This window comes from Tenrec ecaudatus, chromosome 16 (assembly GCF_050624435.1).
Source record: "Tenrec ecaudatus isolate mTenEca1 chromosome 16, mTenEca1.hap1, whole genome shotgun sequence".
Classification (NCBI taxonomy): domain Eukaryota; kingdom Metazoa; phylum Chordata; class Mammalia; order Afrosoricida; family Tenrecidae; genus Tenrec; species Tenrec ecaudatus.
In genome coordinates, this window is record NC_134545.1 from 68,158,277 (window position 1) to 68,182,225 (window position 23,949).

General features: G+C 37.9%; 1 protein-coding gene across 17 annotated transcripts in view; it reads left to right on the forward strand.

Moving 5' to 3' along the window:
- The window catches only part of PCDH15 (protocadherin related 15), an 819,982-nt gene that overhangs the window by 395,011 nt on the left and 401,022 nt on the right, over window positions 1–23,949 (forward strand). For all 17 annotated transcript variants that reach the window (XM_075535092.1, XM_075535093.1, XM_075535090.1 and 14 more), the window contains 2 exons: window positions 9,684–9,792; window positions 20,960–21,072. In XM_075535092.1, coding sequence (XP_075391207.1) covers window positions 9,684–9,792; window positions 20,960–21,072 — 222 coding nt within the window. The remainder of the gene's footprint in view (window positions 1–9,683; window positions 9,793–20,959; window positions 21,073–23,949) is intronic.

The window sequence follows — 23,949 nt, forward strand, 5'->3', positions numbered from 1 at the left end:
GAAGACGGTGTCATAGCCACCTCTGTACTATATTTTCAGTCATGTGTACTGCCGGACTGCTGCTTGGAGACTTCCTTTTACATACTTTGGACAAGTTGTCAGGAAAGACCAGTCCTTGGAGAAGGACATGTTTGGTAATACGGAAGGGCAGAGATAAAGAGGAAGAACCTCAAAGAGGTCGATTGCCACCGTGGATGCAACAATGGGATGCTCAAATATGGGCAAAATCGTGAAGATGGGGCAGGGCCAGGCAGTGTTTCACTGTGTTGTGCAAGAGGTTGCTATGGGTCAAAACCAATTCGATGTCATGCAAAAGCTACTGCAAAATGTACTTCCTTTCGAGTTGTGATCTTCGTACAATTGGAGAAGTCACTTGAATAGAAATTAACCAAAAACTGTATGCAAGGCCAGCTCTTTTGCTCTTTGCAATCACCTTTAAATGAGTAAATATGTTCAATTTTATTTTACACACAAAAGTTTGATAAGACAAAAGGAATAAAGTAAAAGAGAGAAGAAAGAAAGATAGGAAAAACAGACTCTAGGAGAGCCAAGGCACAACCAGCTAAAAGTCTTTTCATGACCAGACTATATTGATCAACGTGTTGATTAAAAGTGTCAAACTAACTCACTAAGAAAAGAGATCCTGTTTTATCCTATGGGCGCTTCTCAGGAAATCCCAAGACAGCGATGTGTTTGGAATGAGGAGTGCCTGCAAGTGAGGATTTGAACACTCGCGCTCTGTGTGTCCTGTCTCTGCTCCATCTCAGTCTCACTTTGTCATATTTCACTCACGTTTCTTTGATTTACTTTGTCCTTTTCAGCAAATTACTTATATGTTTAATTCACTCACTCAAGACTTTTCATATTCTGCATTCATCTTCAAAGTACTGTTCATTTTGTGGTCTACAAGTTTTCATATATAATGGTGTCATCAATATTCATTTTAAAATATTTCATAGCCCAGACTTTAGTATTTAATACATAAGGCATTTTAAAATAGTACTTTAGCTTCTGAATATGAGTTTTTTAAAGGGTATATATGTTCAGATAATTTTATTGATTTAAATGGCATTTGGTCAGTGATGTGGTGGGTGAGATATGGATTGTACTTTGTTATTGAGATTACTGTCATTGCTTAGTAAATGGTCAAGTTTAGTAAATTTTCCATAGGTACTTGACCATGTGGGTATTCCCTAACAAATATAATTCTTTGTCCTCTGTTCTCTCTGCAAGACCCATGCGTGTTTCTGGATTTCTGCGTGGTATATGTATACACTTCTCACGTCAGATGTAGTCTGCAATAGAGACTATTGTTTGCGGGTGACTAATGTTTAATAAAGGATTTATGTGATTTGCATTTTTACTACTAATGACTAAATCTATATTTTATCTGACTTAACTTCATACAAAATATGAGAATATAATTCTTAACCAGTTATAGTTATTTTCTCTCTTTCACTGACACTGAGTTGCTGCTCACACATAGTGACCCTACAGGACTGGGTAAATTGCCTCTTCCGGTTTTCAAGACTGCAACTCTCTACGGGATGAGAAAGCCCGTCTTCCACCTGTGCCAGAGCTGACATTTTTAACTGCCAACTTTTCAGGTCACGACCCACCCATGCCGCTACACCACCTGAGCACCTAAACAAAATATAATGTACTAGTATTCATAAAAATAAATAATCATAGCATAAGGAAAACATTGGTTTAATATAAGTTGCTAACCTGTATAAACCAAAGCAAAATGTTAGTCCTACTAGATTGTTTAAGTAATCTTCTTCTCAACTTCTCTCAATTTTTCAGAAATGGATTTAAAGATTTATTTTATTGACTTGTGCAACTTGTTTAAGAACAGAACAGGCACTGACAATGACATAATTAGAGAAGCCAAAATGACTTTAAGTAACAACTTTCATTCCACCTACCCTCATTTTCAGGCTTAGCCTGAAGAAACATTTACATTTGGAAATGTTTGTTTTTCACTATTTTGATGATTATCAATATAGTTTTCAAATAATACTCATTTCTCATCGGTTCTTCAACTCTTTGTCTCTTTGTGTACATATGTATATGTTTTCCCCTCTCTCAGTACCTTTTGATCTGCTCTTTTAAATAACCAGCTGTGAATGATTAAGAAGGAAACATTTCCCTCCCTGGCAACTCTGTCTGTTATTTTTAATTCTATTGTCTATAAACCTTTAAAAATTAATATTAAAACTCCACTCCTTATTCTCCAAACGTTAGCTCTGGTAGAAAGAGGGTTTTGAACCACATGACCAATTACCCAAACTGAGCCCTTTCTATGCTCGGTCCCATCTCTAGTGAAATGCGCAGTGAGGCAATCAGCAGGGACTCCCTCTAAGAGTCTGATCTGCTGGCATTTAACAGAGTAGCAGAAGAGCTAAGAATACATTTTTAAACAATTCTAGGTAAAAAAGGAAGCTATTAAAAAGATTCTGTAGACTCTTTAGGATTCCTTAGTATGCCCCCCTGATCGTGGGAAGCATCGTGAAATTACAGATAATCCTCCGATTTGCAACACCTCCAAAAGGTCTGAATAGAGTCAGACTCTCTGAAAAAAGGGTACCATAGACTTAATTAGCTGAATCAGGATGAAAGTAGCTTAGCAGGTAATCACTTTGGCTGAAATAATCAGGTTTCTTTGTGAAATGCCTTAAAAGAACTAGTCAACTCCTCACTACTATATTCAAACATAGGTACTTTGAAAAGTCTCAGACTTTACCCAGTTCAGGAAGAAATACAGGAATTACATAGGAAGCTAGCTGACTGTTGGAAGATAGAGGAATTGTGTGTGTGTGCGCACGTGTGTGTGTGAAGACAGAGATTGACGACAGAAAAAGGAAGTCTGAAAGACCGAGAGAGAGAGAGAGAGAGAGAGAGAGAGAGAGAGAGAGAGAGAGAGAGAGAGAGAGAGAGAGAGAGAGAGATTGGTGCATATATTGAATTCTGTCAGAGGAACAAAATGTTAACATTGGTAAAGTGGGACACCGGCGGGACACCATTGATAAAACTCATATCCTGGCGAAATAGGCACATGGCACGGTGTGCCCTAGCTTGGCATGCATTCTTTCCAAAAATCAGGACTTTTTTAAAACACCGCATGACACTGGAAAAATTGTTCAAAATCAAGGCTGTCCCGCCAAAAGCGGGATATCTGGTCACCTTAAAAAAGAGAGAGTGGAGCACAGCCTGGCCCACCAGGCCGTGATGATGATGTTCCTGAGTAGAGCAGCCAGTCCACAGAGAGAACAACATGGCTGGCCCTACTATGAGACATGATGCCCCTCAGTGACTAAGGGCGATACAGGGGACAGCACCGGAGACACAGTGTGGGAATTGCACCTGACCTGATCCCACCACACCGAGGCAATGCACTGGGGGAGTGCAGCGGAACAGCAAGGGAATGGAGTGGCAAGGTCCCCAGGGAATGCTGAAAGTGGACTTTGGGGCCAGGGCGTGGTGCCCCAACAGACTGGACTGGAAAACGCTCCTAAGGGCCAGCAAAGATCCCTGAACTAACTACAAGCTTTTCTCTTGTGAACTGTTTTGTTCTGTTCTTTTTCAGTGGTTTGTCTTGGTTGTTTTGTTGTCCGGTTATATACTGTTGCTTTGTGTTCCTCTGTCTAGTTTTCGTGCATGTTAGTGACTCCACAGGTCTGTCTGAATAGGACAGGCTGGATGAACTATCGGGAGGAAAAACAACGGGACCGACAGTTCCGGGGGGACTTGGGGTGGGGGGTAGGGGGGGTAAGGAAGTGGTGTTAACAAACCCAGGGACAAGGGAAAAACATGGGACCCCAAAGGGTAGAGAAGGGGGAGTGGCAGGCCTGGTGGGAAATGATCAAGGGTAAGGTTGATTAGAGAAGAGGTATACTCTAGCCCAGGTGGCAATGAAGCATGGTAGTAGGGCAGGAGGAAGGTCAAGGGAGATGGAGGAAAGAGCTAGGAGTCAAAGGGCATTCATGGAGGTCTAGACAAAGACATGTACATGCAAATATATATAGGAGGTTGGGGAAATAGATCTTTGTGTCTATATTTATAGATCAAGTATTAAGGTGGCGGAAGGACCTTGGGCCTCTACTCAAACACTCCCTCTATGCATGAATACCTTCTTTTATTAAATTGGAACTCTATGATGCTCACTCTCCCGACACAACAGCTGGAGCCTACATGGGTGAACAAGTAAATGTGGTGAAGAAAGCTGATGGTGCCCGGCTATCAAAAGAGATAGTGACTGGGGTCTTAAAGGCTTGAAGATAAACAAGCGGCCATCTAGCTCAGAAGCAACAAAGTCCACATGGAAGAACACACCAGCCTGTGTGATCGAGTGGTCCCAAAGGGATCAGTTACCAGGCATCAAAGAACAAAAAATCATATCATTGACTGCACACCTCCATGATAGGATCGCTGAAGACAAATGGGTGCATAAGCAAATGTGGTGAAGAAAGCTGATGGTGCCCGGCTATCAAAAGAGATAGTGTCTGGGGTCTTAAAGGCTTGAAGGTGAACAAGCGGCCATCTCGCTCAGAAACAAATAAGCCCACATGGAAGAAGCACACAGGCCAGTGCGATCACGAGGTGCCAAGGGACCAGATATAAGGCATCATGCAAAAAAAAAAATATGTGTGTGTATGTATGTGTATTTATGTGTATATGTATATATGTATGTGTATATATATATTATATTAAATGAAGGGGGAAGTGCAGAGTGGAGACCCAAGGCCCAAGTGTCAGCCAATGGAGATCCCCTCATAGAGGGGCTTAGGAGAGGAGATGGGTTAATTAGGGTGTGAGGTAGTATCGATGAAGAACACAGCTTTCCCCCAGATCCTGGATGCTTCCTCCCCCCAACTACCATGATCCGAATTCTACCTTGCAGGGCTGGATAGGACAGAGGCTGTACACTGGTACATAGGAGGGTTGGAGATACAGGGAATCCAGGGTGGATGATACCTCCAGGACCAAGGGAGTGAGGGACGATGCTGGGAGAGTGGAGGGTGAGTGGGTTGGAAAGGGGAAACTGATTACAAGGAGCCACATGTGACCTCTTCCCTGGGAGAGGGACAACAGAGAAGGGGGGAAGGGAGACCCCGAATAGGGCAAGATATGACAAAATAACGAGGTATAAATTACCAAGGGCATATGTGGGAGGGGGGAAAAGGGAGGGAGGGGGGGAAAAAAAGGAGGACCTGATGCAAGGGGCTTAGGTGAAGAGCAAATGCCTTGAGAGTGATTGGGACAGGGAGTGTATGGGTGTGCTTTGTACAATTGATGTATGTATATGTATGGATTGTGGTAAGAGTTGTTGGAGTCCCTAATAAAATGTAAAAGAAAAAAAAAAAAAAAGAAAATGATTAGGGCAAAATATGTACAGATGTGCTTTATACAATTGATGTATGTCTATGTATGGATTGTGATAAGTGTTGTATGAGCCCCTAATAAAATGTTTAAAAAAAAAAAAAAAAGAATCTGGATTAAAGGGAGTCACTTTGATATTGACTCAATATTTTCAGGCGTCCTCATCCACATTTAGTGATCAGTGATAGTTCAGTGGCAGGATATATTCCTTTCATAGGAAAACTCCAGTTTTATTCCAGGATAACCACAGGCCCTTGTTGGACAGCGAAGGCTTTTGTGTTGTTATGATGCTGAGCCTTGTTTTGGTAAAGCTTCAGGCTAGGAGGGTCTAGGTAAAAAGTCCAGGGGATCCTTTTCTGAAAATAAACTGCTGAAAATCTTGTGGATTCCAATTATGAGCATAGCACAGGATTAGGAAAAGTTTCTTTAAGAAGCTATCCACTGGGCTACCATTAGTTGGGTGTCTGAGGTGAATTTGATGGCAACTAATTCCAACAACTCACCTTAACGTAGAGAATCCCCCCCCCCCCTCCAAATCCAAACCCTCTGCCATCGAGTCCATGCCAATTCATAGAGATCTTATAGGCCAAGGTAAAACTGCCCATGTGAGGTTCTAGACTTGAACTATTTACCGGTGTTTCCCGGGGCCTTCGGACTGCTGCCCTTACACATTGCAGCCCAATGCTACCGTTCTACCCCAGTGCTCCTAGAGAAGAGAATGGACTGCTAGAATGTTAGCTCTTTAAGTTATTCCTATAAATATCTCCGTATTTTCAAGGAAATTGCTGGCATTAAAGACAGCTCAGAACCCATTAGAAGTAATGAGTACAACAAAGTTTTAACATCTATGTGACCTCAAATTATTAACAATTTCTAATCATTAAAATTTCAATATAAAATTAGATGTTCTACATTATGACATCTTAGTAATTTTATTTGGCTTAATAGTATTATTTATTTTGTTTTAGACTTAGTGCACTATCAGTAAACATTTCTGCTGATAACTCAAGCATTGAAGTTACTGATTGTATTTGAAAGTATGTGACATATTCAAGATTCTATCATGTGATAGAAACAATAGAAAGCAATATTATAGTAATTCCTTAGAATGTGAAGTTGTCAGATATTGAACTGGACTTTATTTCCCTTTAGAATCACCACTTACAGATTTGGGTTGAGGTCTGCAGATACTTCAAGCAGTGTTTCCCACTGTGTTAAAGAATATTGGATCAGGACCAACGGTCCTGGAGGGACATGAGAGCGTGGGAGGTAGGGGAAGGGAGGAGGTGTTGCCCAACACAGGGACAAGGGAACAGCGAATGGTTCAAAACCAGTGGAGGGAGGGGAGGGGAGGACTGGAAGGGAGTGACCAAGAGCAAGGTAACTGAGAGGAACTACTGAATCCAGAATGAAGGCTAAACATGGTAATGGGTCGGGAGGAAAGCGAAAGGAAATAGAGGAAAGGAGTAGGAGGCAAAGTGCATACAGAGAAGCCTAAATACAGACATGTACATATGTAAATATATTTATGATTATGGGGGCAATAGATTTATATGCATATATTTATAGGTTCAGTAGTAGGGTAGCAGATGGACATTGGGCCTCCTCATGCATAATCCCCCAATACAATAGCACCTCGCCCTGCTAAGCAGCCATTGCAGGATACCCATCTTCCCGACATGATCACTGAAGACAGCCGTGTGTGTAAGCAAATGTGGTGAAGAAAGCTGATGGTGCCCGGCTATCAAAAAAAGATATAGCGTCTGGGGTCTTAAAGGCTTGAAGGCAAATAAGCGGCCATCTAGCTCAGAAGCAACAAAGCCCACAGAGAAGAAGCACACGGCCTAAGCGAATACAAGGTGTTGAATGGACCATGTAGCAGATACAAAGGAACAAAAACAATCATTGTGTGATCACCTTCCTCACATAATGGCTGAAGACGAAAGTGTGCATAAGCAAGTGTGGTGAAGAAGGCGGATGGTGCCCGGCTACTGAGAGATATAGCGTCTGGGGACTTAAAGGCTTGAAAGCAAACAAGCGGCCATCTAGCCCAGAAGCAACTGAGCCCACACGGAAGCAGCACACCAACATAGGTGACCATGAAGGACAGAGGAGACCAGGTCTCCAACATCAAAGGTGGGGTGGTGGTGAGAATCACATCACCGTGAAAGAGGGGGAGTGCATGATGGGGACCCAATGCCCACCTGTAGACAGCTGGACACCCCTTCCAGAGGGGTAGTGAGGAGGAGATGGGCCACTCAGGGTTCAGTGTAGCAACAATGAAACTCAAAACCTTCCTCTAGTTCCTGAACGCTTCCTCCCCTCCCAATCATCATGACCCCAATCCTACCTTGCCTTGCGGACCTGGTTATACCAGAGGATGTACAGCGGTGCAGTGGGGATCTGGAGGCACAGGGAATCTAGGACAGACAAACCCCTCAACACCAGCGGTGGGAGTGGCGACACCAGGAGGGAAGGGCATGTAGAAAGGGAGAACCGATCTCGGAGATCTATGTGTAACCTCCTCTCTGGGAGATTGGCAAGGGGGAGGCGGGTGAGGGGAGACGCCGGGGAGTGTAAGATAAGATATAATAATTATTTATAAACTATCAAGGGACCAGGGTTGGGATCGGGGAGGGAGGGGGTTGGGGGGGAAAAAAGGGAAACCGAGCTGATTCCAGGAACCCAAGTGGAAGGTGAATTATGAGAGTGACGAGTGCAATGAATGTATAAGGGTGCTTTGCTCAATTGATGTATGTACAGATTATGATAAGAGCCTTATGAGCCCCAATAAAAAGATTTAAAAAAAAAGAATATTGGATGAAGAAAATGGTGATGGGGGCTTATCTAAAATGCAAATGTCATCCCCTTTTTAGAGAGCAATGAGGTCAATTAGCACATGCAAAGTCACATAGTACAACAAACTAGTTTTTAAAACATTCTTTCATACGATGTTTCCCAAAGGCATATGTGCAGGGTACAGTTTTGTTACTATTATTTTTATAACTTACATATTAAGATCCTTTTCTGAGGGCAGCACTGAGGTTCATTGACCCTGGGACCAAATTTCTATTGCAATTTCTTTTTGTAAAGAATGTGCATTGCAACATAGCCATGTCCACTTATCTATTATATTTTGTACTTTCATCATAAATTTTTAAAATGTGGTAAAAACACTAACTCACTGCCCTCGAGGTTTCTGACTCATAGCGACTCTGGAGTGTGCTAGAACTGCCAGTGTGGGTCCTCAAGACGGCAGCTCCTTATGGGCTGAGTGTCTGCCACTGATCTTATGATGTGCAACCCAATGTACAGCACCCCCCTCCCCCCCAGATGGCAGCAACTGAGCCTCATGCAGGGCAGTGCTGACACTTGAGACCATTGGGCTGGAAAAGCCTAAAGACCACACAATTTTAAAAAGACAACATTGAAAGCAAGAGAAAAAAGCTGTCGATATTAAACTTGAAGACACTGACTTTTAAGGATGCACTCTAAGCTTTTAATTCGAATCCTTTTTCCAACCATTATATATTAAATGTACACAGCTGTATATTAACCTATGATTTGTTTTAGCTCTATGAAATTTGCAAGGCTGTGGCTTTTATTTATATTAGGTTAAAGAATCGTTTGAAAATTCATGGTAGTTTTAATTGTGTCTATAAATCTTTGAGAGTGGATTGTGGCTGTTCGTAGCATTAGATGTATGAAGTTGATTACAAATCACTGTCACCGTACGGGTGGAGAGTACAGCTGCTCCCGAGTAACCGCTCAGAAGCCGAGCAATGGGCACATCTTCAGAGATACACCTGGGTCGATTCAAACTCCCAACTTTCTTGCGAATAGCCCACAGCCGAAAATCCGTGCCACCCAAGAACAACTAATAATGAATTAGGAAGGACAAATAAACTTATTTTCACAAATCATTTCTAAAATCAAGGACAAAAATCTCTAGTTCATGAATGACTTAATAGCCATGTGTTTATTTTAATTAAATTCTCTAGGCAAGATTGAAAATGTATTCATACAAGTCTTCCTTGCTGCTCATCGAGGAGAAATTCCTGGCATGAAATCTCATTTGTGTAATTACTCTGTCTTTCAATGTTGACTTTGAATGTAACCTTTCTCCCTCCACAGACGCACATGGAATAGTTTAAGGAGGTAAACTACACGTCCTAAAATCTGAGAGCAGCTAATGCTCCAGATGTTATCTAGCTATCTTGATTATAAATAGTGGAAGTGCCACTTTTTTCATGAGAGATAACTAATAATGTAGACAAACTAAAATCTGAATTATTTTTCAGGAAGAGCTGAATCCCATCATTGTGACGCCACCAATTGAAGCCATTGATCAGGATCGGAATATACACCCACCGGAGGATCGGCCAGGCATCCTCTATTCCATTCTCGTCGGTTTGTATCTGCTAACCTTTTACTTTCTCTAGAGCTATGTAGGGAACTAAATCCTTCAAGTAAATTATAAAAAACCCCAAAGCAAATATGTAGTATAACAAACTTTTCTCCTTCCAAATAATTGACAGCTACTTCCATGAATTAATTGTTTCAGCAATAACTTAATCCACCCCCACCCCCTCAGAATTAATTTTAGTAATATGTACAGAAAAGCAACTTGGAAAACCTAATGCAAAAATAGAATATTTAAATAAAGAATATTTAATTTGCATTTAAATTTTTTTCTCCCTAACATCTCATAAATAACTGTAAGAAAAAAGTAAACAAAGTAATATATTAAAATGTTTGATTTACTGGTATTTTATAATAGGTAAAATACTATCACATAATTATGATAATATATCATTGAATTAAGTAAGGGCTATTTAACAATCTCATTGTTCTTCTTAGTTGTCTTCTTGATTCTGACTCAAACAAACCAATGTACAGTAGAACAAAACACACCCGCCCTATGCTCACCATTGTTGTCAGAGTTGAGCCCCTTGTCACAGCCACTGTATCCATCCATCGTATGAAGGGCCTCTCATTGCGATTCCCTCCAAGGAAAATGAAACCCTTGACAACATCAATCTTTTCTCCATTTATCGTGGGTTGTGCATTAGCCCAGTTGTGAGGACGTTAGGTTTCTTTGCATTAACTTGCAATCTACACTGAATGCTGCAGGCCCACAGAGAGCTAATAATTTCCATGTATCAGAATCATTACCTCAGTGACAATGGCTTTTATTTTAGGGATTTCATTGTGGGAAATGGAGGATCATGATCAGTCTAAGGTCAAATAAGACAATATACTGTTGGCTTGTTTGTTCTTACAGAATTCCACAGAATTCTAATTCATCCCGCTGCATATACACTGCTAATTGTAGCAAAAACAAAAATGATGGGGATCTGATTATATTGCTTTTCTCAAATTGCTTTAGCTGAAATAGGAATGATGCTGATTTGCATCATTTTTAACATATATATGTGTAGACACAGAGACTATACATTAACGAATGAAGAAGAGGCCACCTTTCACAATAAATAACTACAATGTGGCAACCACTCTATTATTTGATAGCCTATGTAGAGAACCAGTTATCTTTAAAATCGAACAAACAGTTAAACAGAAAAAAAAGTCAACGGACCAAAACCAAGCAATTACATTTCAGGTATAAATGTCCAACACTTGTCTGTCAGTTTGCATCCTGTGGGGCTCATGTGTCACTGGCTTTTCAAGCATCAGCAGGAACTCCAAGTTGAACACATTCCAGCAGAGCTGGCAGACTAAGAGCAGACAGTGAAGGAGGAGCAGATTGTCTACAAGACTAGCCGCTGAGTATTGTCAGCTGCACTGCCCAGTGTGGAGCCTACAGGCCAGATAGCACTCAAAATGTGACTGTGGGAGAGCTGCCCTCTCACACCAGACCCAACCAAAAAGACAAGAGCGGAGTAAGCTTTCAGCCGATAACTATTATTCAAATGTACACACCAACCACTACAGCTAGTGAAGAAATTGAAAACTTATCCCAACTTCTTCAATCTTAAGTTGGTCAAATATGTAACCAAGATGCAGAGATTATTATTCAAGGTTGGAATGTGATCGTGGGAAACAGAAAGAAGGGATGCTAATTGGAAAATACCGCCTTGTTGAAAGGACTGAAATTAGAGATTGCCTGATAGAATTTTTCAAGGCAAACCACGGATGCCTTCATCATCACAAATAAGTTTTCAAACAATAATGACCACTCTGCAATGTGCACTGAGAGTGACCCTCTAGGGCAGAGTAGAACTGTAGTGCCTTTGAGTGGCTGAGGCTGTCACTCTTGCAAGCGTTGCAAGCCTCGTCTTCGTCCCTAAGCGAGAGTGGGTGCAACCACTGGCTCTGTGCTTCATGGCCCACTGAGTAGCCACTACCCCGAGGCCTCTCGTAGGCGACATTCTGGGTACAGATGCTGCATGTGTGCAACGCAGGGCTCTGGCGTCACCTAACGCAACTGAGACTGGAACCGCCACAGCACCGTATCGCTTTCCAAAACGATTGTCCACCTTTACAGATGGTGCCAGTCTGCAGTGTGCAAGTTACCCTCTCTCTGCATCCTCTTCGACATCTGTTGTTCTCTCCTTTTTTGAATGAGGTTATAGTTGTGGGTATAAGGTGATAGCTAAACGTTGTTTTAATTTACATCTCTCTGAAAGCTAGTGATAGTGAACATTTCCTCAGATGTTTATTAGCCATTTGAGTTTTATCCTTTGTGAAGTGTCTATTCGTGCCCGTTGCCTACATTTTGATTGCATTATATATTTTTTCTTATTGAGGTGTTGCAGAATTCATAGATATTAGTAATTGGTCTCATGTCCTTTGTATCATTAATCAAGGTTCCCCCCAATTCATGAGCTCTCTTTTTACTTTTTTGATCAAGTCTTTTGCTGTGCATAAGTGTTTGATTTTTAATTGGTCCTATTTATCGATTTTCTTTCCACTGCACGTACTTCCTTTATTGCATTTAGTAGTCCATGAACACCCTGCAATAAGGCACGTAAGTGTCTCCCAAATTTCTCATTGAGGTCGTTAAAGCTCTGGGGGGTTAAATTTGGTCTCTAATCCTGTTTCTGTGCACGGGGCAAGGTAGGGCTCCATCTCATTCTTAAGAAGGTGGAGCACCATTTTTGTTGGAAAGGTTGACCCTTTCTCATTTAATCTATTTTGTGGTCCTTTGTCAAAAAATCAGATGAGTTTTCTAGCCCGTGTTATTGGTCTAGATAGGTATCATTGTACCAGTGCCTAGTTGTTTTAACTACCATGGTCATATAGTAAGTTTTGAGGTCAGGGAGTAGTAGGTCTTTATTTTTTCTTTGTGCAAAGTTCTTTGGTTAACTTTGTCCTCTTTTCTCTCCACATGAAGTTGGTAATTAATTTTTCCATTTCTTTAAAGAATGAACTTGGGATTTGGATCTGAATTTCACTGTTGTGAATTTCTTTAGGTCAGCAGTTCTCAGCCTGTGGGTCACGACCCCTTTGAGGGTCAAACAACCCTTTCACAGGGGTCTCCCGATTCATAACAGTAGCAAAATTATAGTTATGAAGTAGCAACGAAAATAATTTTATGATTATGGGATCACCAAAACATGAGGAACTATATTAAAGGGTTGTGGCATTATAATATATATATTGTTGTAGATTATATTGACTAGAATATTGTTGAGAAACATTGCATGTATATATTCATAGGGAATATTGGTGTGTAGTTTTGTCTTTGTTGGGTCCTTCAGTGATTATGGTATCAGAGTTATGCTCACTTCATAGAATCAGGTGGGGAGTGTGTAGTTCCTTTCTATTTTCTGGAATCATTTGTGTAGAATTAGGGAGAGAGCTTCCCCAAGGACGTGGTCGAATTCCCCTATAATTTCTGGGCTTTCCTTGGGGGAGTTTCTTGATGGTCTCTAGTTCTTCTGTTGTTATGGGTCTGTTCATCTTTTCCACATCTGCCTACATTAATTTGGATGGATGGTGTATTACTTGGTATTTCTTCTATGATATCAAAAGTGTTGAAGTACAGTCTTTCATAGAACTGAGCTCTTGCTCTTTATTGCATGTGGATCTGTTGCAATGTCATTTTTTTCATTTCTAATTCAGATATTTGTATCTTTGCTTTCTTTTTCTTTGTTAACTTTTCCAGGATACATAACTTTCTCTATATCTTTCTTTTCATTCATTTATTATTTCAATTCCAAATTCTTCTTTTCTTCTTTAGAAAAAAAATATATTCTCTATTTGAGAGATTATTGTCACCAAACCTTCTTCTGATTTTTTAATCAGTTTCTTCAGTTGTGTGAATGCATTTACAATGACAAATTTGAAAATACTTACTGTTATTTCTAACAACTGGTTATCTCCATGGAAAATGCTCAAAGTTCCACTCTTTTCCCTTGGGGCATAGTTTGTGCATGAAACTTTGAGGACAGGATAAGAAACACTGACACTTTGTTTTCCCTTTGGGGAGAGAGTTGAACTCTTCAGGTGGAGGAAGAAGGAACTCTGTGCTCTTGGCTGGAGCCATCTGAAGAGGTTTCTGCTTTGTTCAGCTTGAAAGGAGGATTACAGGAAAGGTCTTGTTTCAAATAACAAATCCTCACCTCTCTTACTCTTTGGTTGTTGTGGTGGATTGCCTTGAATAGATATAGCTTCATTTAATGGTTACTTTTAGGATCCCAATTAGAGGATTTAATATTTATTTTGCCAAAATAATTCTTACCAGTTTCACTAGAGAACAGGTTAGCAGAAATTGTCATGCTCTCTTTCAAGCAGTTGATCAAAAATAATTTTTGATATAAAAATTAATTATTTAAAAATCAAAACATATACATTCTTCAAGTCTGACTCCAGGGCACTTTTGCAAAATGAATAAGCTTTAATATGAAAATATTAAAGTCAAGCTGACTTTTGTTTAATTTTCAATACACTACATTACCCCTAGTAATTTCTAATTCTATGTTATTCATTTCCATTGACTCAATAGCAATTTGTGACAGTTCAAAAGAACTATGGCCACAAGCGAAACCTCAAGAATCCTAAATTACCCCCAAAATTGATGTAACAAGTGTAATGTAAATACCCCTTTCTAGTTTTTTCTTTCTGTTTCAGGAATGAGAAGTTTAGTGGCAGTTGTTGTTTACTAGTGGTGCATAATGCAAACAAGCATAATGAAAATGACAAAGATAGTGTGCAGCTGATTATTCAGAGCCATTGTGTTTTGCAGTGTTAGGTCCGAGAATATGAAAATTACACTACTGTCCTGCCTTCCTGTGTGATTAAAGTCTCATGTAATTTGTAGGACTAGATTTCTATTAATGGTAGATCACAGTCAGTTTGTGGGGACATTGTGAATTCTGGTGTGTGTTGTCTAGCACAGTTCTGACATTGTGAGTACAGAGAAGATAATGTGTTTATATCTAAAGATAAAAGAAAATGGGCCGGCTTTTTTTTAAGTTTTGTATTCTGCATCTCATTGACTACTATCATCATTTCTTTACTTCTCTAAAAAAACTATTTGATTAAGTAATAGACTTTTCACTCTGTGTAAGAATTAATACAAGGGGAAGTCAACAAGCATTATTATAAAAATATAGAAACCTTTCTCGAAAGATTGTATTGTGAAGTTATTGTTTCTTGACATGTGTTCCATCAAAACACTCCTGAAGGTGATGTTTCTAATCTCCGATGCTGCCCAGAGACTTCTGTGTCCTTCAGAGACACCATGCCAACAGGGTTGGCTTCCCAAGGGCCGCCGGTTATGTTTGTGAAATATTATGTTCCTTTGAAATATTTTTTGCATTTTGGCAACAAAAGTAGTCTGAAGAGAGAAGAACAGAGATTTCAAGTGCATGGAGTAATGTTTTCCAATAAAATTCTCATAGGACCGCCCTTCCAACATCAAAGAATGAGCAAGGTCATTGCCTTTCTGAAAAACAAACAAACAAACCCCAAAAACCTTTACTGCAACATTCCAGGACTTTTTCTTATTACTGTGGTTTTCATTTTTCTTAAACTTCTTTATAATAAGCCTCTGATCGTTCTCTGCCTATTTAAAAATATATCCATGATACCCTGTGCAGTACTGGAACAGCCATCGTCCTCTTTAGACCTGTGCCTTCTGCCTTAATTTAACTGGCCAGCAAGCAGATCAGAAGCTACTGTTTTGATGAGACATTCATATATATTAATATTTGAAAATGATGATGGCGGCAGATGTACAAATATGCTTGACACAATGGATGGATGGATTGTAATAAGAGTTGTACATGCCCCCAATGAAGTGATTTAAATATATAACTATTAAAAACACATTGATAATATTTATAATATCATAAATTAATGACACAATATATATTAATGAACACATCTTAATGAGACAAAGACAAGAGTCTTACTGATAGCATTTTCTGCAGCCATCATTGTTTACAGAGGCAACTTTGAAGCCATCGTACCTAGAGTAGGCCACACCTGTAAGAACCGGAACCTTAGTAGCAAGAGAACTTTCCTTACTGTCATCTAATCAGCAGAAAGCATGCGATGTCAGAAGCTCACAATGCTTACTAAGAAAAATAATACCGGGAGGGAGGGGGGAAAAAAAAGAGGACCTGATGCAAGGGGCTTAAGTGGAGAGCAAATGCCTTGAGAATGATTGGGCAGGGAATGTATGGATGTGCTTTATACAATTGATGTATGTATATGTATGGATTGTGGTAAGAGTTGTATGAGTCCCTAATAAAATGTAAAAGAAGAAAAGAGAAAAAAATGATTAGGGCAAAGACTGTACAGATGTGCTTTATACAATTGATGTATGTATATGTATGAACTGTGAAAAGAATTGTATCAGCCCCAATAAATTGTTAAAAAATAATAATAATAATACCAAAATTTCTTAAATGTTTTATAATTGCACCATCGATTTGCACAGTTTGTAAAATAATAAAATAAAAGTCTGATGGTGAGCGAAAGGGGCTTCCTTTATACTCGGTTACTGATAATGACTTCATTAGAAAAAAGAAAAGACTTGAACCCTTGAACAATGTATAAGATATATATATGCACTAACTTATAAGATATATGTATTGTATATATTATATATAATAAACTAATATGTATCTTATATATTATATATATACTAACTTCTTACCAGGCCCTAGTGCCACTATATGTAACAATAAGCTAATGGATACTCATGTTAGTTATGATACATATTTTTATTTCTTATTTGTCATAGTGCTTTATCCTTATATGCTATTTAAACAATATAATAGTTCTTAATTGTCTTCATTTTATATTAGTGAATAATCTAATAAATATTGATTCCTTGGTAAGTTTTATCTATATTATATAAGTTTTATATATATAAGATTTATATATATTAGAACCAACTAAGGCATATTAAATGTCATAGAGTAGGTTCAGAAGGTGCATATGGAAAATGCCGAGTAAAAGATATTTCTTCATAAAATATTTTTCTCTTCTAGAGTTACAGCTATAAAGAGAATGTCAATGATGTTAAAATAACCTTTTTTTTCAAATAATTTAAAATAACTTGGTATGTGCCTTTTCTAGTCCACATAACACTAAAAATATAGATTTTAAAGATTTTGTTTTCTAGCCTATGTTTATAAATTTTTATAAAAATTTCTCCGTTCTTTTTCTCAGTTTAACTAATCATGCATATAGTTACTAATAAAATGTCATGACAAACTTTCATGGTGGAAGCAATTACTAGAATGATTATTTTTTTTAAATCACTTAGCAATGTATTTGCCCAGCTGACTTTGTGGAATGCAAACCTAGTCATTAACCTTGAGAAATGGTTTCTTTATGGAAAGACAGGCACAGGGCTTCTCTCTGGAGAGTTCAAGGATTCTGGAGTGCCATAAGAGGGAAATGCAGTGCGCTCTGCCATTTCAATATCAAATAAGCTCAGGCCACTACATCTCGCCATTTGCTGATACTGGAGGAAGAGTTTGCACCCTTTTCTTTTGTTTTCAGACATTTTTTGAGATTGTATTATATTTTTTCTAATGTAAAATATTAAACAATGACAAAAGAAAAGTTTAAACTTTAATTACTTCACATTTTTTTAAATTCATTTCTTTATCCTCAGGAAAGATGCTGACAGAATACTATAAATCATACTCCAATCTTGCAGCCTGCATAATAGACATGTCATGCATTACAAGTTAATAGGTATTGTCAGGAAGAAGGTATAATTAAAACATATTCAAAACAAGAACATATGCTTATCCTAGCCTTTAAAAATTTATACTTTAGGCAGATTGAGTTGTGGAATTGAGGAATGCTAATTATATTCACCATCTTGAACTAATTTTAAATGTAATATCCTCCATATAAATTTGAAATTATATATGAATGATTAAAGATTAATATGAACTTAAGTCAAGAGAGAAATATGCTTCAAACCATAGATTAAAATTGTTTTGAAGAGGGATAGCACATGAAGTGAATACAGAGGGAGTATCTTTTGGTTAACCTTACACATAGACTCGTAGTAGAGTGATTTGCTCTTTGGGTGCTAACTGCAAGTTCAGCAGTTGAAAATCATCAGTTGTTCTGTGGGAGAAAGATCAGACTTGCTAATCCCTAGAGCTTTGGTGTCAGAACCCATAGGGGCCATTCTTGGAAGAGACTGGAGGGCAGTGGGTTTGTTAGGCTTGCCGGTAGCATGGAGGATGAAGCACTCTTCTACCAACCACTCAATCTGTAGTTTGACACTGGCAGATATGCTTCGATTCCTGTGAAGATTTACAGTCTCCGAAAACCAGAGGGTTAGTTCTATTCTATTCTGTAGGATGGCTCTGGGTCAGAATTGATGCAATCAAAACAGTGAGTTGAGTTTTGAGTGGGAGTTTTAAGACAATTGAACTGTAGATTAAATCACAACAGAGATCGGAGAAAGAATATGCCCAAGGTTTCAGGTCACTTTTAAGAAGCTACATTTTTTGGATGCGTGACATATATTCAGCTGTGACGGAGGTGATGCACATTCATAGAAATCCTAATGGACAGGGTAGAACTGCCCTGTGAATTTCTGAAATGGCAACTCTGTACCCGAGTAGAAAGGACCTTTTTTTGTTTTTCTCTCTGAATCCACTGGTGCTTTCGAACTGCTGACCTTGCACATCTAGCGCAAAGCATAACCACTGCCTACCAGGGCTCGTCTTGAATGAGGTGTAACTTAACTCAAACGACTAGTTCTCATTGTCTCCAAATGACATGAATCGAGTGATTCCGTGCTGACCGTATGCTCACCCACACTCTTCAGTCCTTGCACAACATGCTAATACTTCAAAAGCGCCCTGACTTTTGTGAGACAGACAACATTTAGAGATCAATGAAAAGAATTTCACAGAAAACTCAGTTATGAGTTTATATTTCAAATGAATATGTATATTACATATTATGTATCCTACATTATATCTATATGACATATTGCATACATATTTTGAAACAGAATATATTATGGGTGTGTCCTTTAGTAATATTTGACCGAGGTTAATCATAAACTTTTACATATTTACAATGTTAAAATTTGAAGAGTAGCCAAATATTTCCATGAAGTTTGTGAGGCATCTGCAAGAGAAGAATTCTGTGCTATTTCATTATGTAACAGATTCCTGATTAAATGTTTTATATGTGGCCATTTACTTCCTTGATGTAGAAACAAAAACCTGATATTGAATTCATTTCAATTTGTTATTCTGTAGTGTATTAGATGTATGTTAGCCAATGTATAAGCCATTCAAAAAGTTATTTTGTAGATGGTACTCCATTGAATACAAATAACACAAGAAAATTTAAACTTGCCTCAGGATCTCATATCATTTGCTACTTCTAGAGGGTCAGAAGTAATATGCCTGAAGATTACAGGTAACTACTGCTCATTTTAAAAGTCTGTTAAATAGTAATGCTTTCAAGTGTAATAGAAAGTAGTAAGTTAATGAAAGGGGAAAAACACTCTTTAAACAATAATGCTAGAACAATTATATGAGCTTATGCTGAGAAATAAACCTTAATCTACACCTTTCACAATATACACTTACCTGAAAGGATTCCAATACCAAAATGTAAGAAGTAAAACTATAAAATTTCTGGGGGGGGGGGAATGGTGAAGTTTAGGATATAGTTTCTTAAATTTAGCATTGAAAGCACTATCTTTGAACTAACTATTTGTAACTGATGATGTAAGGGGTGGCCATTTGGCAAGTAATCCCAGGGTCAGCAGTTCAAAACCACCAGCCAATCTGCGGGAGAAAGATGAGGCTTTCAGTTCTGAAAAGTTCCAGAGTCAGAAAGCAATTCTACTCCAAACCGTAGGGTCCCTATGAATCAGAATTGACTTGTTGGTAGTGGATTTGGTTTTTAGTAGTAGGAAAATGCAAATCTACATTTCAAAATAAATAAATGTACTAGAAGCCCACTGAATCGACTAAATAATTTTTAGAGTGATGATATTAGGTTTTAATGAGGATGTGAAGCAACTTGACCTTTTATATACCACTTTAGGACACTCAAGAAAAGACAAAATTATAGAGACCGTGAACAGAACAGCAGTGGCTAGAGATAAGAAGTAAACGTCATGGACCTCTTTTGTGTCCTGATGGTGGTGGTGGCTCTACACCATAAATCTTGCAGCTAGTGTTAGGCATCACTGAGTCAGTTTGCATCATAACAACCTTATCTGTAACACAATATAACCACCTACTTCTGGACATGCTCGAAATCATTGCTACATTGGAACCCATTGTTACAGCCAATGTTCCAATCCATTTCACGGAAAGCCTCAAATCTTTTTCATGGTTCTTCTTCTTTGCTAAGCATGGTGACTCTGCAATTTCATCTACCTGGCGATGTGCCCAAAGTACAGGAACCAAGTCTCGCTGACACCCTTGCTTCAAATGGTTATTGGCCTGCACTTCACCCACGATAGATGTATCCATTCCTCTGGCAGCCCATTGTGTATTCATTCTTCTTCAACACCAGAAACCTAACGAGCAATTCTTCTTTCTTCTCCTTTTACATTGTGTAACTTTTCTTTAAAGCACGTAAGATTGGAAATACCTTGTGCTTTGAGGAAATTTCTTGCAGGGAATAAAATACATTACATTTCTCTGAAAAGCCTACATTTATGAAGCCAGCTTCTCAGACATTACAGATTTCATCAAAACTGTTATAATATGGTTGATATAATAGAATTTATTCTTATCTTAAAAAACATAAACCTAGATAAGCAAAATATATTCTGATTTATTTCCAAGCATGGTTATTTGGTGCAAACTACAATTTATTGTTTATTGTAAGCCATGCTGAGAGACTATGTATGCTATAATTAAAATTTATGCAATATTGTAATATAATTCTATGATAAAATTTTGTTTTCATTCTCTTGTACATAAACTAATCCTGTACTGCATTCAGATCTGCTGCCCAAGACTGCCTAATTTTCAAACTTGATTTACTTATGAACTTATGATTTTGCTCCTAAACTAATGAAGGAAACAAATAAAACAGACACATTTACTCCTTATTTTTCTCAGTTACACCGTGTAATGTCACTGTCTTTCAGGGACCCCTGAGGACTACCCACGGTTTTTCCATATGCACCCGAGGACTGCAGAGCTTAGTCTTCTGGAGCCAGTAAACAGAGACTTTCATCAGAAATTTGATTTAGTTATTAAGGTAAATTAAATGAATTTCTTATTTTATTGTGTTTATTAACTCTTCATCAAAGGAATCTGTAGAGGTTACTACAGGAGCTTTAGTATAAAATTTTAAATTAATTTTGACAGCAATGGACTATAATGTTTATAGGAAAAGAGGCAAAATGAAATTAGTTTATTATGGTAAATTACTTCAAAAGATTTTAGTTTTGATTATGCTGGGTATTCTAAAATAAAAGAATATTTAACTGAATATTATCTCAACAAGGTGCTAACTCATCAATTGTATATGTTGCAGCCTATATAAATTATTTTTCATAACTTTAAAAATAATAATCTTAACAATGAAACAATATATCTGCATATTTTAATGTTCAAAATTCATAATTTAATTATATTGTCTTCATATTATATAATTCTCTAATATAAACTTATATTTTAATTAATATAAAACAATGAATTTCTAACATAAAATAAAAGTCATTGCTTGCTTGAAGATTCCTCTAATATTCGTCTCACAATTTTCCTTTAATAAAAAGTGGTCTTAGCTATGAAACAGTTTCAAAGATAGAGTAATAACATTCACATTACTTTTTGGCTTGGTCTACTAATCGATAGTAAAACCAAGTGTGTGAAGGGAGACAGTGGTCGTTGTTTAAGATACGAAAATAATAATTATTTGTAATTATCAAAGGTTCATGAGGGTAGGAGGGTGGGAGGGAGGAAAAAAGAGGAGCTAATGCCTAGGGCTCAAATAGAAAGTAAATGTTTAGAAAATAATGATGGCAACATAGGTACAAATATGCTTGATACAATTGATGTACGGATTGTTTATAAGAGCTGTAAGAGCCCCCAATGAAATGATTTTTAATCTATATATACCATGTAAAGGTATTGTGCCAACCCAGGGAGCTGAAAATTAATTCTTACAGACTAGATGAAGAAGGTAAGAGGTCAGCAGTAAAGACAGGAGAGAAATTTGACAAGCAGGGATAGTGGGTAGTTTAAGTAAATGAGAAGACATAGGAAAGATACATAGTAAATACAGCATGGATTGCATGTCTTTTTTGTAACTATGCATATAAAATGTTAGCTATGAAAATTAATCCCTCTTGTCTTTATCTTATAATTGATACAAGAAAAAGTATTAAATAAGGCAAAACAGAGGGTACAATATTAGCATAATATATATTTCTTATGTAATTTGTGCAAGGTTTAATTGAGTTATTTCTGCAGTGTTATTGCCAAGCTCATGTATAGCATAGAAAATGAAACTTATGCAGTGTCACATTACTAGTAAACATCAAGATGAAGGTAAAAGCATGTTTATCTAAGCCTTCACTTCATGAGAAAGACAGTTGCTTTAGTGGCTGTCTGGTTTAACTGTTGACTTCCATTTGCAAACAATACTCTTTTGGTGTACATTTTATTTTGACTCAAACCAAGGTGTATTTTCTTAACATCAAAAAAATTATACACACCCAAACCTGTGCCTACTTACTGTCCCCTCTTCCTTAAGGAGCATGTAATGTAGAAGGTGAGTGAGATAAACAGTTAAATCAGAGATAACACATCAATTGGTTACATGCCAGCAAAGCACACAATTGGGAAATTTAGATTAATCCAGAAACTCAAGTGAGGTTTTCCAGAGATGACTGTAAGCTAAAGTTTCTGCTTGGGAAGTTTGGGCCAATGAAGAAAGTAGAAAATATGTCTCAACAGACGGAAGAACATAAGTAAAAGCTCGGAGCCATGAGATAGCGAGCTACAAGCAGTTAACCGGGAAATGAAGTATAGCGCCAGACCACGGAGAGAGCCGTATGTGTGACAGCAATGTCCTTGGATATCGCTCAGTGAGGCCGTGGGGCTCACTCGGCAAAGGAAAGCAGTAGACTTTTACCATTTGTCTAAAACAGCCAGGCATGATCTTTATCTTCTTGCACTATTTCATTTTAATTATCACGGGACTATAGAAAACTCAAAAACACGTATCAGTTAGTTGTCTACTGTCAATCCACCTGGGGTCCCGTGGTGCTGTTCTCTGTGGGAGGTAAAGCATCGACAAAGTACTATTTCCCACCCACCGCATTTGAAACCTGAAATCAATTATTTTATTTTACTATCAAAATCAATGTTCCTAGTGTGCCAGAGGAACGCCTAATGCAGTTCATCAATTATGAAAAAAAATCTATTAAAACGGGTCACACATCGTTTCTTAATGTTTTAATAATACTTTACATTATTATTGGAAGTTTATACAGACATTATTAGATTCAAATCACTGTATTTTGTGTGCGGTCAAGGGGATAATAAGCAAAGGTATCAAACTGTAAGAATAACAATATGCCACCCACTTGAATCATAGCTGAGTATTGTGGCATTGTTCAGGGATTCATTGAAATGTTATAATCTGGGAGTTCTCCTGTAGTAAGTCTTTCAATTTCTTCTCTTTTTCTGTAATAATGCTTTAATTTACATTGCGATAAAAGTTTTTAATTGGACTTGATCCCAACTTCTGTATTGGAAGCTGAGGGGAAAAATAAGTGAAATATTTTTTCTTAGATTTTGAAGAAATACTCTGCTTTAAAAAGCTGTGTGAGCATGTAACAGCTGGTGAGTATCACGAATTAGAGATTTATCTTCTTCATTTTTTTCTATTTCTGTCAGTAATTTTTTTCAGCATGTTGAAGAAAAAAGTAAAGGTAAAACTAGGAAGAGAAAATGAACTTGCTGTTAAGTTTTAGAATATTAAATAATTAGACTATGTTCACTTGAAAGAAATGTGCATCTTATTTCAAGACAACATCCCAAAGTCCAGTGAACTATAATAATTGAAGCATACTTAAAATGAAGTACACATTTGGAAGTTATAATTTTTACCTGAACATAAAAGTTT